The following is a 12288-nucleotide window of genomic DNA, read 5'->3' as shown; positions in this document are numbered from 1 at the left end:
ATGTATGTAGATGCTTTTGTAAACATGCACTTAAGTTAAACTATGAGATGTGCATTGAAATATATGTATATTTTGTTTAGGCTCTTTCTTTTTAGCGTGATATATCATTATTTCCCTGCAAATTATTTCTCGTATACAATTCTGAACTTGGCAGAAGTGGAGCTGTTGTAGTAAAGGTAGTTCAACATCAAAACTAAGCAACCCTGAAATATATGCTGCAGTAATGTGTTTTCACTTTGTCTTTTCTTTTTTTTTTTTTTGATAATTTATGCTCCAAGTTGGTTTTGTATTTTATTATTATTATTATTATTATTCTATTATTATTATTGATGTTATGAAACAAGCTTGTTTGAAATGTGTTGACTGCTGTTTTGAAATCGGAGATAAAGTTTTTCTTTTTTTTTTTTCTTCTCTAAATGTATGTTCAAGGACGTTTTTATATGATTTGTCAAACACTGGACTGGAGTGAGTTTTCCAACATTTCCAAGCTGAGAGATGTATTTGACAGACTTAACTGCACAGATTACACCCGCGAGCGTAGATTTGAGCCGTCAGACCAAGCTCTCCCTCCCAGCTTCATGAGTGGGAGCATGAATGACATGATCCTTAAAAAAAAACAAAAAAAAAACAGGATCATAAAAGATGTTGAGTTAGTGCTGGTTAGTTGATGGGTATATAAAACAGGAAATATTTCCAAATTGTTGCATGGTAAAGACTGGTGACTGATTTTTGTTCTGTTTTTTCTGGAAAAAAAAAAAAAAAAAAGAAAAGAGTGCTCTTTTAGATTTTCAGAGAAAAGCATATAAAGGGACGCCACTTCTCACCCGAGCAGTTCTCACATTCATCTGACCGGTTCCCTCTACGGTAAAGCAGATTGTGAATCATCAGACCAAACATTTTTCAAACCAGAAAAGAGATTTGCACTAGACTGATTTTTTTTTGGTCTTCTTCTATCTAAAAGCAATATAATGAACTCCACACGTTTTTAACCATACGGTTGTCACTGTCCCCACAGTTCGAATGCTGATATTTGGCCATTTTCTTTTTATATTTGTAGGTACAGAACGTGTCACCCTTTGAAGTGCACATCCATATCTTGTTTGTAGCAAAGTTTTTGCCTTTTTTCCCCCCTTAATTTTTAATTTTTCGTTTTAGTTTTCTCGCCTCCCCCCCCCTCCTCTCGCTCCCGAGTATTTTTGTCCAGAATCAAGTGGCATTAAAACTGTTGTTTCCTCCTGTGAACGATTTTGGACAAAATACGCAGCACTTACACATAAGAAGTGGGATTCAGGATGTCAAAAGGAAAAGAAATAATTCCCAATGAGTCCGTGTCATTTGTCTGCGTCACACAGCCTGTAACACGTTTGAAGAGAAACAAACAAACAAACAAAAAAAGAAAGAAAATGCCAAAAGATAAAAACCCAGCTATACCCACCGTTGTGCACATTTAAAACACTGGTCACAGAGTTCTCTGCATATTTGGTCACTTTGACTGCTATTTTTACAAAAATGTTTAAAAAAAATTAAAAATTGCTTTAATTAAATAATTAAAAACCCAAAAAGTGCTTCTGTAAACACACCATTCATGGCTTTTCGTCCAGAGAATCTTTGCCTACCAAACTGTACCAATGAGGTCATTGACAGCAGCCACAACTTTTCACATATGGTTTCGGGATATGGTTCACAAATACATGTAAATTTCCCCCCCAAAAGAAAAAAAAAAAAAAAAAAAAAAAAGTCACACAGCAAAAGATTTTTTTTTTTTATTTATCTGGATGTAGTGGCTTTCCTGTTTTTTCCTCTGCTTCGTGGTGTTGTTGAAAGATGTTTGCGGTTTTGTCTAAATTTGCGTGTTAGAGGAAGCATAAGTACGTGCCTTTCTTGTAATCTCCTTGGTGAGTTTGTTTATTATTGAAAAGCTGAAGCCAGCCAATTGTGTTTGCACTACAAACCAAATTGCTTTTTTTTATTTTTATTTGTGATGTAGACTATTTAAGCGAGCTTGTTGCGTCACTTTAACCGTACAGTATGCATGAGGGTGAAATTGGTAAAGTCTAGGGCTAGAGCTCTCGTCTGTTGACCTGTAAAACCAGTGCAGCTTAGAGGATCCTTGTGAATATATCTCGGCTTAGTTTCACGTTTAAGTTTTCACGTCCATCTCCTTATACAGCAGGTTTTTTTTTCACACTTTCAGCAGTAAAATTAAACAAAAAAAAAACAACAAAAAAAATCAAATAACATTTTCCACGAATACAGCTTTTACTTTCACATGCCACAGTTAGAGTTACAGAACAGAAATATTCTCATTTTTCAAAATCCATGGGAATACATGAGTATACGAGGTCGCCTCAAGACTATTGGGCAAATTAAGTTTTTTTTTTGTTTGTTTATATTCAGTAATCTTTTTTCAGTGACATCAGAAAAGACTTATGTGCTTTGTGTCTTACAATTGCACCTTAATCATGTCAGTCCATTGGGGGAAAAACAGCAACAAAAGAAAAGAAAGGCTGGCAGTGTAATATCTCTGATTTTAGCACCTTACTACACAGCATGTTTTCACTTTATGCCAGTTTAGCTATTCTTCCATATGTATGATTTTGAATCTAAACCTAATTTTTCACAGTTATAAATTTTTTGAAGGGATGTGCCAAAGTTTAGAGGCGATCTCTCGAGTTGTTATGCTTGTCATTTTCTTTTCATCCTTTATCAGTTTAAGCAACAGTATGTCAAAAACTTTCCTATAACAGTGTGTGGAATCAATTTATCTCAGCAAACAGTATCATTACTTGCCATTTTACAATAAGCCCTGTATTTCACATATATTTACCAGTGATGTGTATTTGTTATTATAAAGAAAATAGCCGTAAAAGCTTCATTATGTTACATAATATTGTGACTTTTTTCGAAAAACTGTGAAGACTTATCTTGCATATACTTTATAAAGAAGTATTAAGCCTTAATACAAAAGACTAAAAAAAGTGTGGAAGAATAAACTGATTGTTGCTAAGTAAGGATGATTTTTGTAAATGTTACCAGCACTTTTTTTGTAATTTTCACTCTCTGAGGTATTGTACAAGTTCAAGCTGTTTGTGAAGTTTGATTATGAAGGAATAAAAACTAGTACTTTCCTGTACTTCACAGAAAGTCTTGTTGTTGTTTTTTATACACTTCACTTTGTTGTGCTTCACTCCCCATGACTAAACACTCATAAATTAAATTAGACTCGTACGTCGTCTCGCAAAAGCGTTCAGGCTTTTTCACCTTTTCTCACATTGCACTTACAAATTTAGATGTGTTTCATTGAGATTTAATGTGATAGATTGAAACACAACAGCACATATTTGCAACATGATTTTTTTGTTTTTTCACAAATGGAAATTAAAAAATGTGTTATGCTTTTATTTTCGGCCACCAGTATAAAACATACCGTAACCATCTTCCCTCAGTAGTTATTTAATTAGTAAATTAAAGTCAATTTTACAGATAGATGGGCTAGCTTGCAATACAATATCCGAAACAGTACGGCACAACTGCAGACCCACCAGGACACGGCCTGCCATGCAAACTTGACAGGCTGGGCAAGAGGAGCATTTATCTGAAGCAGAAAACAGATACATGGTAAGTCGGGAGGAGCCACAAAGATCCAGATTTAAGGTAGGACAATCTTTTAATAAGACAATTATTACTCACACACTCAACCAATCAAGCTCTCATGAAAGAAAGCATTTATTGGAACAAATATTAAAAGAAACCGGTTTGCAGTTTGTCACATGCCATGTGGAGGAGCAGCAAATATGTAGAAGAAGGTCTTTTTATCATAAAATCTAACATGCAAAATATATGTAGAGCAGATCTACACTTAACATCACTGTGGATATAATGTTCTGAACATGAAACATGGTGGTGACGGCGTCATCCTGCGGGGATGCTTATGTTATGCATTAGAGTGGCCCAGTCAAAGTCCAAATTTTAATTTATGCATGGTTTTGATAATACTGAAAGCTCAGACTTAGATCTAGTTGAGAAACTGGTCAGACTGGGAGCTCATATTTCATGATACACAGGAAGCCTTTTTAATATTTTTTACATTTTCAAATTATGCTCTATTATATGTTATGCAGGCACATAAAATCCTAACAATATTCGTTGAAGATTATAGTTATAGCATGACAAAAATATTAAAAAAGAAGTGTGAATACTTATGCAACACAGTGTAGCTACATGTTGAGAATCGAGAACTTTTTAAACCAAATGTGATATAGAATTTAAATGAACATGCATTTATTCCACAGATTATAGTGGCCTGGTGGAGGTAGGTGTAGATGCCAATTACAGTTAAACTACGAGCTGGAATGGATCCCAGAATGCAGGAAACACCCAGGACGAGCTGCCAGCTAGTTACAATCCTATGACTAATAAACGCTCATTCTTCACTTCACACCTACGTGTACTTCAACCGTGCAGACTCAAGTGTTTGGACTGTGGGAGGAGACTGATGCAGCCGATGGAGAAGCTTTACACAGAAGCAAACCATGGAGTGGGTGTGAGGCTACGCAGCAAGACGCGCAGCTGCTGACAGGCCATGAAGGATTCTCTCAAAAACATTTCCTGCTCTAAAGCAATCAAATTAGTGACACAGTGTGCTGCATTTGTGACCTGAACAAGAGTAATATTAGCCTCTCTCCATTGTCAGACTGAAATCATACAGATGGCCTTCATAAAAGAAGCAAGACAGCCCAGTTAAGCGCTGCCATCTGTGCATGATATTCTGTTTCCTGGTATGTTGATGACAGTCAACAAGCTGAATGTGACCAACACATGATTAACAACCAAAATATGGAATTGTAAACAATAAATCACAATCTATAAAATCACATGGAAAAAAAAAATAAACTGCCTACACACTTTAATGCAGAGTTAACTGAGAGCGTCTGTGTTGTAATATTTAATGTGGTGTTGGATCTCTGCAGCGCAGCATCAGTTCGGACCCTCAGCAGCCTGGGATTCAGCTCTGTGACAGCTGCAGGGCCTTTTCCCCTGATGAACACAGAAAACTGATCGGGTTATAAACAGCGAGCAAGTTGGAGATGCACCACAGGGCTGAACCAATGAGAACTTTATGAACTAATAAAAGATAATTTTGGGAGCAGCTGATGCAACTTTTTAGATTTTGCGCGCAGACGAAGACACATAACAAAGATGTTTTTATGCTCTCAGAGGTGGGATCAGTGCTCTTTTTGGTAAATGTCAAGATTCCTTCTATTTGTTTTTCTTTATTTTAAGTTCTTAACCTTTTCACCTTATTCATGGTGCCACCAACGGGTGTGGTTGGAATGTGGGGCATAATAGTAATATTGTTTTATGCATAGCTTAAGAACAAAAGGACAAGTTTTGATATAAAACAACTTTTTGCTTTCTTTTATAGTCCTTTATGGTACCTATTTTTAAATGTTTGTGATCAAATATTAAAAATTTATTATATAGTCACTTAATATTTCATGGTTTAAAGAAAATCTTGTTCTAATTTGTCAAATAAGTGGATTTTGGGTGAAATTTCTTGAAAACTTGAGTTTTACTGACTACTGCATTGTTTAAAAATTATATTAGGAGCTGCATTTTTTTTATATTTTATTTTATCCGATAGAGATGCAGGTTTATTACAAGCTGACTTTGGAAACAAAATAGTTTCCTAATTATTAAAATATTAGTTTTATATCTCACTTTTTTCTTCCACTTAACTTTCCATTAATATTCTTGGTCAGCTTCATTTGCACGTTTTTAAACTTTGACTATTTGTTGCCTAACTTTGTAGAACGTGTGAATGACTGTCTGCTGAACATCTGATAAACCAGCTCTTCCTTGATTGAGCTGGGCAGAAAATGGCCTAAAAGTTTCTGGAATGAAAATGTTCTGCTACTTTTTTTTTAATTTGACGTTTTGATTTACTAAAATAGTCCACACTTTTAATTACGACGCCTCTGTAAACTTCTTGTGAACAGCATACTTCTTTGAAATTGGACGTGACACAGAAAGGAGCTTTGAGATCAATTTATTTACAACATGAACACGTAAATGATTCCTTTTCCATTCACTTTATTAGCAGCTCTGTCAACAGTTCAACTTTCATCAACCGGTTAGCAAAGTGTGTGTTCACTGGATGTGCGCATCCAGTGAACACACACTTTTCTTAAAAAGAAAACTTAAGACGCTGTTTTCAAGCTTGTCTGAGCTCAAACCGCAGACGTTTTCCTCTTGCTTACCACTGGCGCCACCTGCTGTCAATCAGGCTAAACAACATGCGCTCTCCAAGTCCAACCACTGGAAAATGCTTCTGGCTATATTTTAAAGTAAATTTTCAAATAGGATTCCCGTTTAATGCCTAGAGTTTAAGTGTCATAAAACTCTTTTTTACTCCCCTGTAAAATGATTAAGATTTTACTAGGGGGGAAATTTTTCAGCAAGCTGTCATAGTTACTTTCCATCAATATGCAAACATGATGATCCACTGCTGTAACATTTGGGATTTTTGGCTCATTTAGTCTGAAACATGCAGGTAAATACTGTATTTTGAAAGGTTCTTTTTGAAATGACTTTTCAAATTAGCTAAAAGACAAAAGCCTCTAAATTTGCCATGAGTGAAGCGCTTTAGACTGAAGACATGGTAGCAACAGGAAGCAATCGCCCTAAATCTCCCTGTTCTGAAGAAGTCTTGTGCTCTGCAGGAGGTGCGCCGTGTTCAAAAGGATAACAGGCTTCGGTGTTCTACTCTAGAGGCTCAAGGAGAGATAAGCGCGAGTAAATATAGCAGTTGAGTGTAATCCACTCGCTGCATTTCATTATCCCGTGAGTGTTCATCTCATGCTATGACAGTGGAGGAGACAGTTCACATCAATGGTTAAGGTTGTTCCCCAGGACAGATTTATTCAAGTTGGGACCATACAAACCTAGTGAATGACACAAGGAGGTATTTATAATTTTCTTTTTATATCTGGAATGACATTGGTAAAGAGGGTGTGGAACGTTTTAAAATCAAAGATGCACAACATACAGCCACCTCACAGCTAGTTCGTGAGATGCTAGTTGTTCCCATAAATAAGGCAGAATGCAGTCCATAGAAATGGAAAATTAATACATTTAGCCAAATTGGACAGTGATGTGACAAGAATTAGATGACTTTCTTCAGCTCATCGTACAACACCAGCACGAAGGCGCCGCCCATGCCTCTGAGCACGTTGGACCAGGCCCCCTTGAAGAAAGCTTTGCCACCCTCGTCACGTGCAATCTTGCGCCAGCAGTCGATGGTCCCACTGTACATGATGTCAGCTGTGGGAGAGAAAGCAAACTACATGAAGCCCAAACAACCATTTCTGCATCAGTAGAAATATGCCCACCAGACTGGACACGCTCTTAAAATGACAATTTAAACAGACTCACCTCCTTTACGTCCAGACTGCATCATCATGCGTCTACGGACAGTATCGAAGGGGTATGAGGTCAGGCCAGCAACAGCTGTTACAGTCTGTGCAATCATCCAGCTCACCAATATGTGGGTGTTCTTGGGGTCTGGAAGCATACCTGTAAAGGTACAAGTATAAAAAAAATAAAAATCAAAACCACAACACTGAGACCCTCATCATGTGCACCAATTATTCAGCATGAAGTCAACATACCCTTAGCTGTGTCATAGATGCCAAAGTATGCAGCCCTGTAGATGATAATGCCCTGCACAGACACGTTGAAGCCCTGGTACAAGCCCTTTATGCCATCTGACTTTGAGATCTTTACCAGACAGTCACCCAGACCCTTGAATTCTCTCTCGGCTCCAGCTTTTCCCACGTCAGCCGCCAGACGGGTACGGGCGAAATCGAGAGGGTACACAAAGCAGAGTGAGGTGGCTCCGGCGGCTCCTCCGGAGGCAAGGTTACCAGCAAAGTACCTCCAGAACTGGGTGCGCTTGTCGACACCATCCAAGAAGACCTTCTTGTACTTGTCTTTAAAGGCAAAGTTGAGGGCCTGGGTGGGGAAATATCTTATGACATTGGCAAGGTTTCCTCTCCAGAAGGACAGGAACCCCTGCTCCTTGGGGATACGGACGACGCAGTCCATGATGCCTTTATACTGCATGTCAGCAGTGATCTGTTTGCTGGCATGCTGGACCTGGGATAACGAAAGGAAAATTATTAGACATCAACTCAACAGCAAGACACATGAAAGTCACAAGGTTCTTCCATTGTGACCTTGTGGCAGGTTGAAGTTGAGAAAGTTGCTAATGACTTTCCCCACTGCTCCCTCTAATCACTGTCCTCTGGTAATCACTGATAATGACTGCATTGATTAATCTCGAATTGATTTAGTTGTATATTGAAAATAACTTGTGAATATGTAAAAGTGAAACTGTTCTCAATCTTTAAACTTCCCATTAGTTTGCAGTGCGAATGGGAACGGATGTAAAACTAGTTGACCCGGCTTTAATAACCGCCGCTGGGCCTCTGTACTTTCACCAACCGCTACTTTAGCAACTGCAACGGCTTTTAACAGCAAATAAAAGTGATATAAAACTCGCCCCATATCAATATTACTGTTATAATTGAAATATTATGATTAGAATAAAAATATATGGGTATGGCAGGATTGTACAGAGTGTACCAATGCCGCTACGAGCGTTTGTCCTTTGTTAGCTAAAGCTAACTACCGGCTAAGGTTAAGGCGCAGCGATGCAGTTAGCATCCGGGCTCGTGTAGGTCATTCTCACTTATGTGATGACCTAAGATCTTTTAACACGTAACTCTTCTGAATTTATTGTAGTAAAACATTAACGGCACGTATGGTTATCTCGGTAAGCTTGTGGACGAGCAAAATAACATTTAGCAATACTTCAGGATGTTCTTCGGTAGGGTGACCCAAGCTACATGGCTAACTCTCAGTGAGCCTCCCGGAAGACGCTTTTTTTCTTACCTGAAGGAGAAGCTTCACTCTTTCGATTGGGGCGACGGCTGTTTTGGAAATGGCAGCGGAGATGCCGCCAGCCAAGAAATCCTTAGCAAATGAAATAGCTTGTTCACTCATGTTGCGATGTTCTTGATGTGCCTTTCAGGTAACCAGTATTACACGATGTTTCCCTGCTGCCCTTAACGGCTGATGGCCTGCACCGACGAAATGGCCGATTGTGAAGCCGCGTAGAGGATTTATCGAAACAGATAGCTCGCGATACTGCACGGGAACTCGAACAGTAAACCATTGGCCAAGCCTTCAACGTCATGATGGATTTTACCAATAGAATGTCTGTATTTGAATGACGTAGCCTAGCGTGCTGTACTTTTTTCCCAGGAAAGTAAATTCACGTGAAGTGACTCACTTGATTTGGACACAGAGCAGGAAGAAACTCAGCGTGGATTCTCTTGTTCTTATCTGGTTTCCGGGTCAGTGTCACCCTGAGAGCAAGCTTGTCTGACAGATAAAATCTGCATTCAGTGGAGACCATAGAAACATTCAAACTGTCTATGATTAGCTGCAGGTACTTTTCAACAAATTAGAATAGCAGTTATTGAACAATTAAGTTAATTTAGCAAATTATTCAAAAATGAAAAGTCAAACATGAATTAGATTAACAACTTATAAAGTGACATATCTCAGTTATTGCCGATAATTTTAATGATCTCATATTAAGCTGTAAGAAAAGCTGTAAGAAAACTATATACATAAATTTTGATGTAGGCTATATAGGTTTTCAAAAGGTTTCTGGTAGGTGGCTGTGTTGACTGTACTCAATAAAACATAGTGGCAGCAGTGGTAGGAGTTTGTCCTGTAATCAGTGGGTTGCTGGTTTATTGTGTCCTTGAGCAAGGTGCCTATAATCCGGTCCACTATGGTAGTGGACCAACCCCAGGATTTGACATGGCTGACTGTGTGTGAACAGGTCACCTTCCTCCAGACTCTGGGACCATGACTTTTAAATGATATTGAAAAGAAAACAGTTTAACAGAAATTGAAACTTTGGACTTCCCTTTCTTTGTGACCCAGTTAAGAAGCTTCTGATAGCCAGCAAACATTGTGAGTCTCTGTCTACATCTTGTGAAAATGTCTTTGTGAAGGACATTTTGTCCTTCCACACAACTTTTCATAAAACGTTATAAATATACTTGGATAAACCACTCTGTGACTAGTCATGATCTGATAAGTTTATTAAGGCCCACTAGTACCACTAATCCACTCTTTTAAAAAAAGTGTATAATAATGACATGAGACAGTTGTTTTTGTTCTTTTGAGAATTTAACACAATTTTTAACAAATATAAAAAAACCAGAGAAAGCCTAAAAATATGTAGTTTTTTCTCTTACTAAATAATTGAGTGTTGTACATGTTTATATAAACATTACATTGCATTAATATCATGCAAAATCCAGAATCCTAAGAGCAAAACACAAGCAATTAACAATCACAAACAATATCCCATCTTACAAAGCACACAGTTATAGACATTACTAATGTTTATAGTTTTCTAATTGTTTGTCGGGCCAGGATGTTATAATATTAACATATTTTTCAAAAAGCGTTTCAAAAAAAGTTTATAAAAATGGCTGTTGTTCAAAATATTTGCAATTGTGGACACTAGAATTACCTAATGTAATTATGAATGCCATTTGTTTGACTGTCTTTTCGTTAGTAAGCAACCTTAACATCATCCATCCATCCATCCATCCATCCATCCATCCATCCATCCATCCATCCATCCATCCATCCATCCATCCATCCATCCATCCATCCATCCATCCATCCATCCATCCATCCATCCATCCATCCATCCATCCATCCATCCATCCATCCATCCATCCATCCATCCATCCATCCATCCATCCACAGAGCAAACCTGCTGAATGCAGCACCTTGGGCTGTTGATGGAAACCCCATGAAACACATGTCATCTATGCATTTGTCCACTAGGGGGAAGCAAAAGATAACCTGCTATTAGTGAAGGAAAACGATAAGACATCATGCATTCATGATCCATCCATCCAGGTGGAGGTGCAGACTGGTGTGCATGTCTAGACAGATCACAGTCCATCACATGGCAACTGTGAGACACACAACCTTGCCAGTACACACCCATCTAAGAGGCATTTAGATTAGCCGATTAGTTTAACTGGTTAAACTAAATGTACTTTGTACTGTGCAAGAAAGCCAGAATCCCAGGAGAGAAGACCACATGCAAGCAGTATGAGCCCAACTCATTCAAAGTGGAACACTCTCTCTAAACTACAAAAACTAGCATAGGATTATCACAACTAAAAAGAAATGATTGCAAAAAAACATCTATCAAGATTAATCAGAATTTGTTAGACAGCCATGGACATTTTATTTCACTGTTAGGGTACTCAAATTATTTACTACCACTTCCAAAATTTGGAACTACAGATTCATGATACAGTATTTACCAGCTTGTAGTAACCTCTTAATTGACAGCAGATGTCAAACAAATAACGAACTCTCACATTTGGCATTTAATAGAATTCAAATATCACTCTGTATGGAATAACTCATTTTTAAGTTCGTGAATCCCTTCTTTAGGATCATCAGTGACCAGATTTAACATCTTAAATGTCAAAAAATGCAAAGGAAAATCATTTAAAGAAAACCCAAGGTGAAACCTGTCTCATATTTGGATATGAATTATGCAAATATATGCTTGGAAGAACACTACTGCTTCAGATTTGCACATTTTGGACTACAAGTATTATTCTAACAAAACACCTACTGCTGAACATAAAACTGTAGACAGCATGAGAAAGGACCATGTCACACCAAATATTGCATTTCTTGCTGAGATGGGCAGAATATATTTTACAAATCATTTGTGTTTGGACAAAGTGACACTGAGTGAGCAAGAGCCTAAATATTCAGTGGAATAAAGTTTCCCCCACTAGTTCTATTCGGGTCTTCAGAGTCTGGCTTATGCTCCTAGATCCAGAACCGAACATTCTGTTCTGCTGCCCAGTACTTGTGGGACACACTTTCTCAAAGACTTTTTTTGTGCGTGATACACTTGAATTGCACTTGCGCTTCATTTATTCCCTCTTTCCAGGATGATGGTTTTTTTTATTCCATTCCAATTGCAATGTTGTTTGTCTTCTGTTCTGTAGTCTATTATTTTACTTTTGCTTTTTCAATTTTTTTTCTTTATTTGTTTGTGTGCGTAGGATGACTTTGCATAATGATGATTGTGATCCTGTTTGGTTTTTGATTTTTGATTTATGTTGTGACATTGTATTCTCTGTTTAATTCCCTACTGGA

The 12288-nt window shown here is 37.8% G+C and overlaps 1 protein-coding gene across 1 annotated transcript; it reads right to left on the bottom strand.

The window, feature by feature from the left end:
- Positions 1-6895: 6895 nt before the first annotated feature.
- Positions 6896-9172, bottom strand: si:dkey-251i10.1 (uncharacterized protein LOC100038774 homolog). The gene is made up of 4 exons (XM_055043891.1): positions 8956-9172; positions 7671-8157; positions 7435-7575; positions 6896-7323 (listed from the first exon to the last, which is right to left on the bottom strand). Exons 1-4 carry the CDS (start codon positions 9064-9066, stop codon positions 7166-7168), a joined length of 897 nt encoding a protein of 298 aa, XP_054899866.1. The 5' UTR covers positions 9067-9172; the 3' UTR covers positions 6896-7165.
- Positions 9173-12288: the final 3116 nt, after the last annotated feature.

Source organism: Poeciliopsis prolifica, unplaced genomic scaffold (genome assembly GCF_027474105.1).
Source record: "Poeciliopsis prolifica strain line A6 unplaced genomic scaffold, Auburn_PproV2 SCAFFOLD019, whole genome shotgun sequence".
Taxonomy (NCBI): domain Eukaryota; kingdom Metazoa; phylum Chordata; class Actinopteri; order Cyprinodontiformes; family Poeciliidae; genus Poeciliopsis; species Poeciliopsis prolifica.
This window is presented reverse-complemented; position numbering and strand designations above follow the sequence as displayed.

Coding starts and splice junctions, on each gene's coding strand:
- si:dkey-251i10.1 (XM_055043891.1), bottom strand. CDS start 9,066: ATGAGTGAACAAGCTATTTCATTTGCTAAGGATTTCTTGGCTGGCGGC. Junction 8,158..8,955: donor GAGTGAAGCTTCTCCTTCAG/GTAAGAAAAAAA, acceptor TCGTTATCCCAG/GTCCAGCATGCCAGCAAACA. Junction 7,324..7,434: donor GCAGTCTGGACGTAAAGGAG/GTGAGTCTGTTT, acceptor TCTCTCCCACAG/CTGACATCATGTACAGTGGG.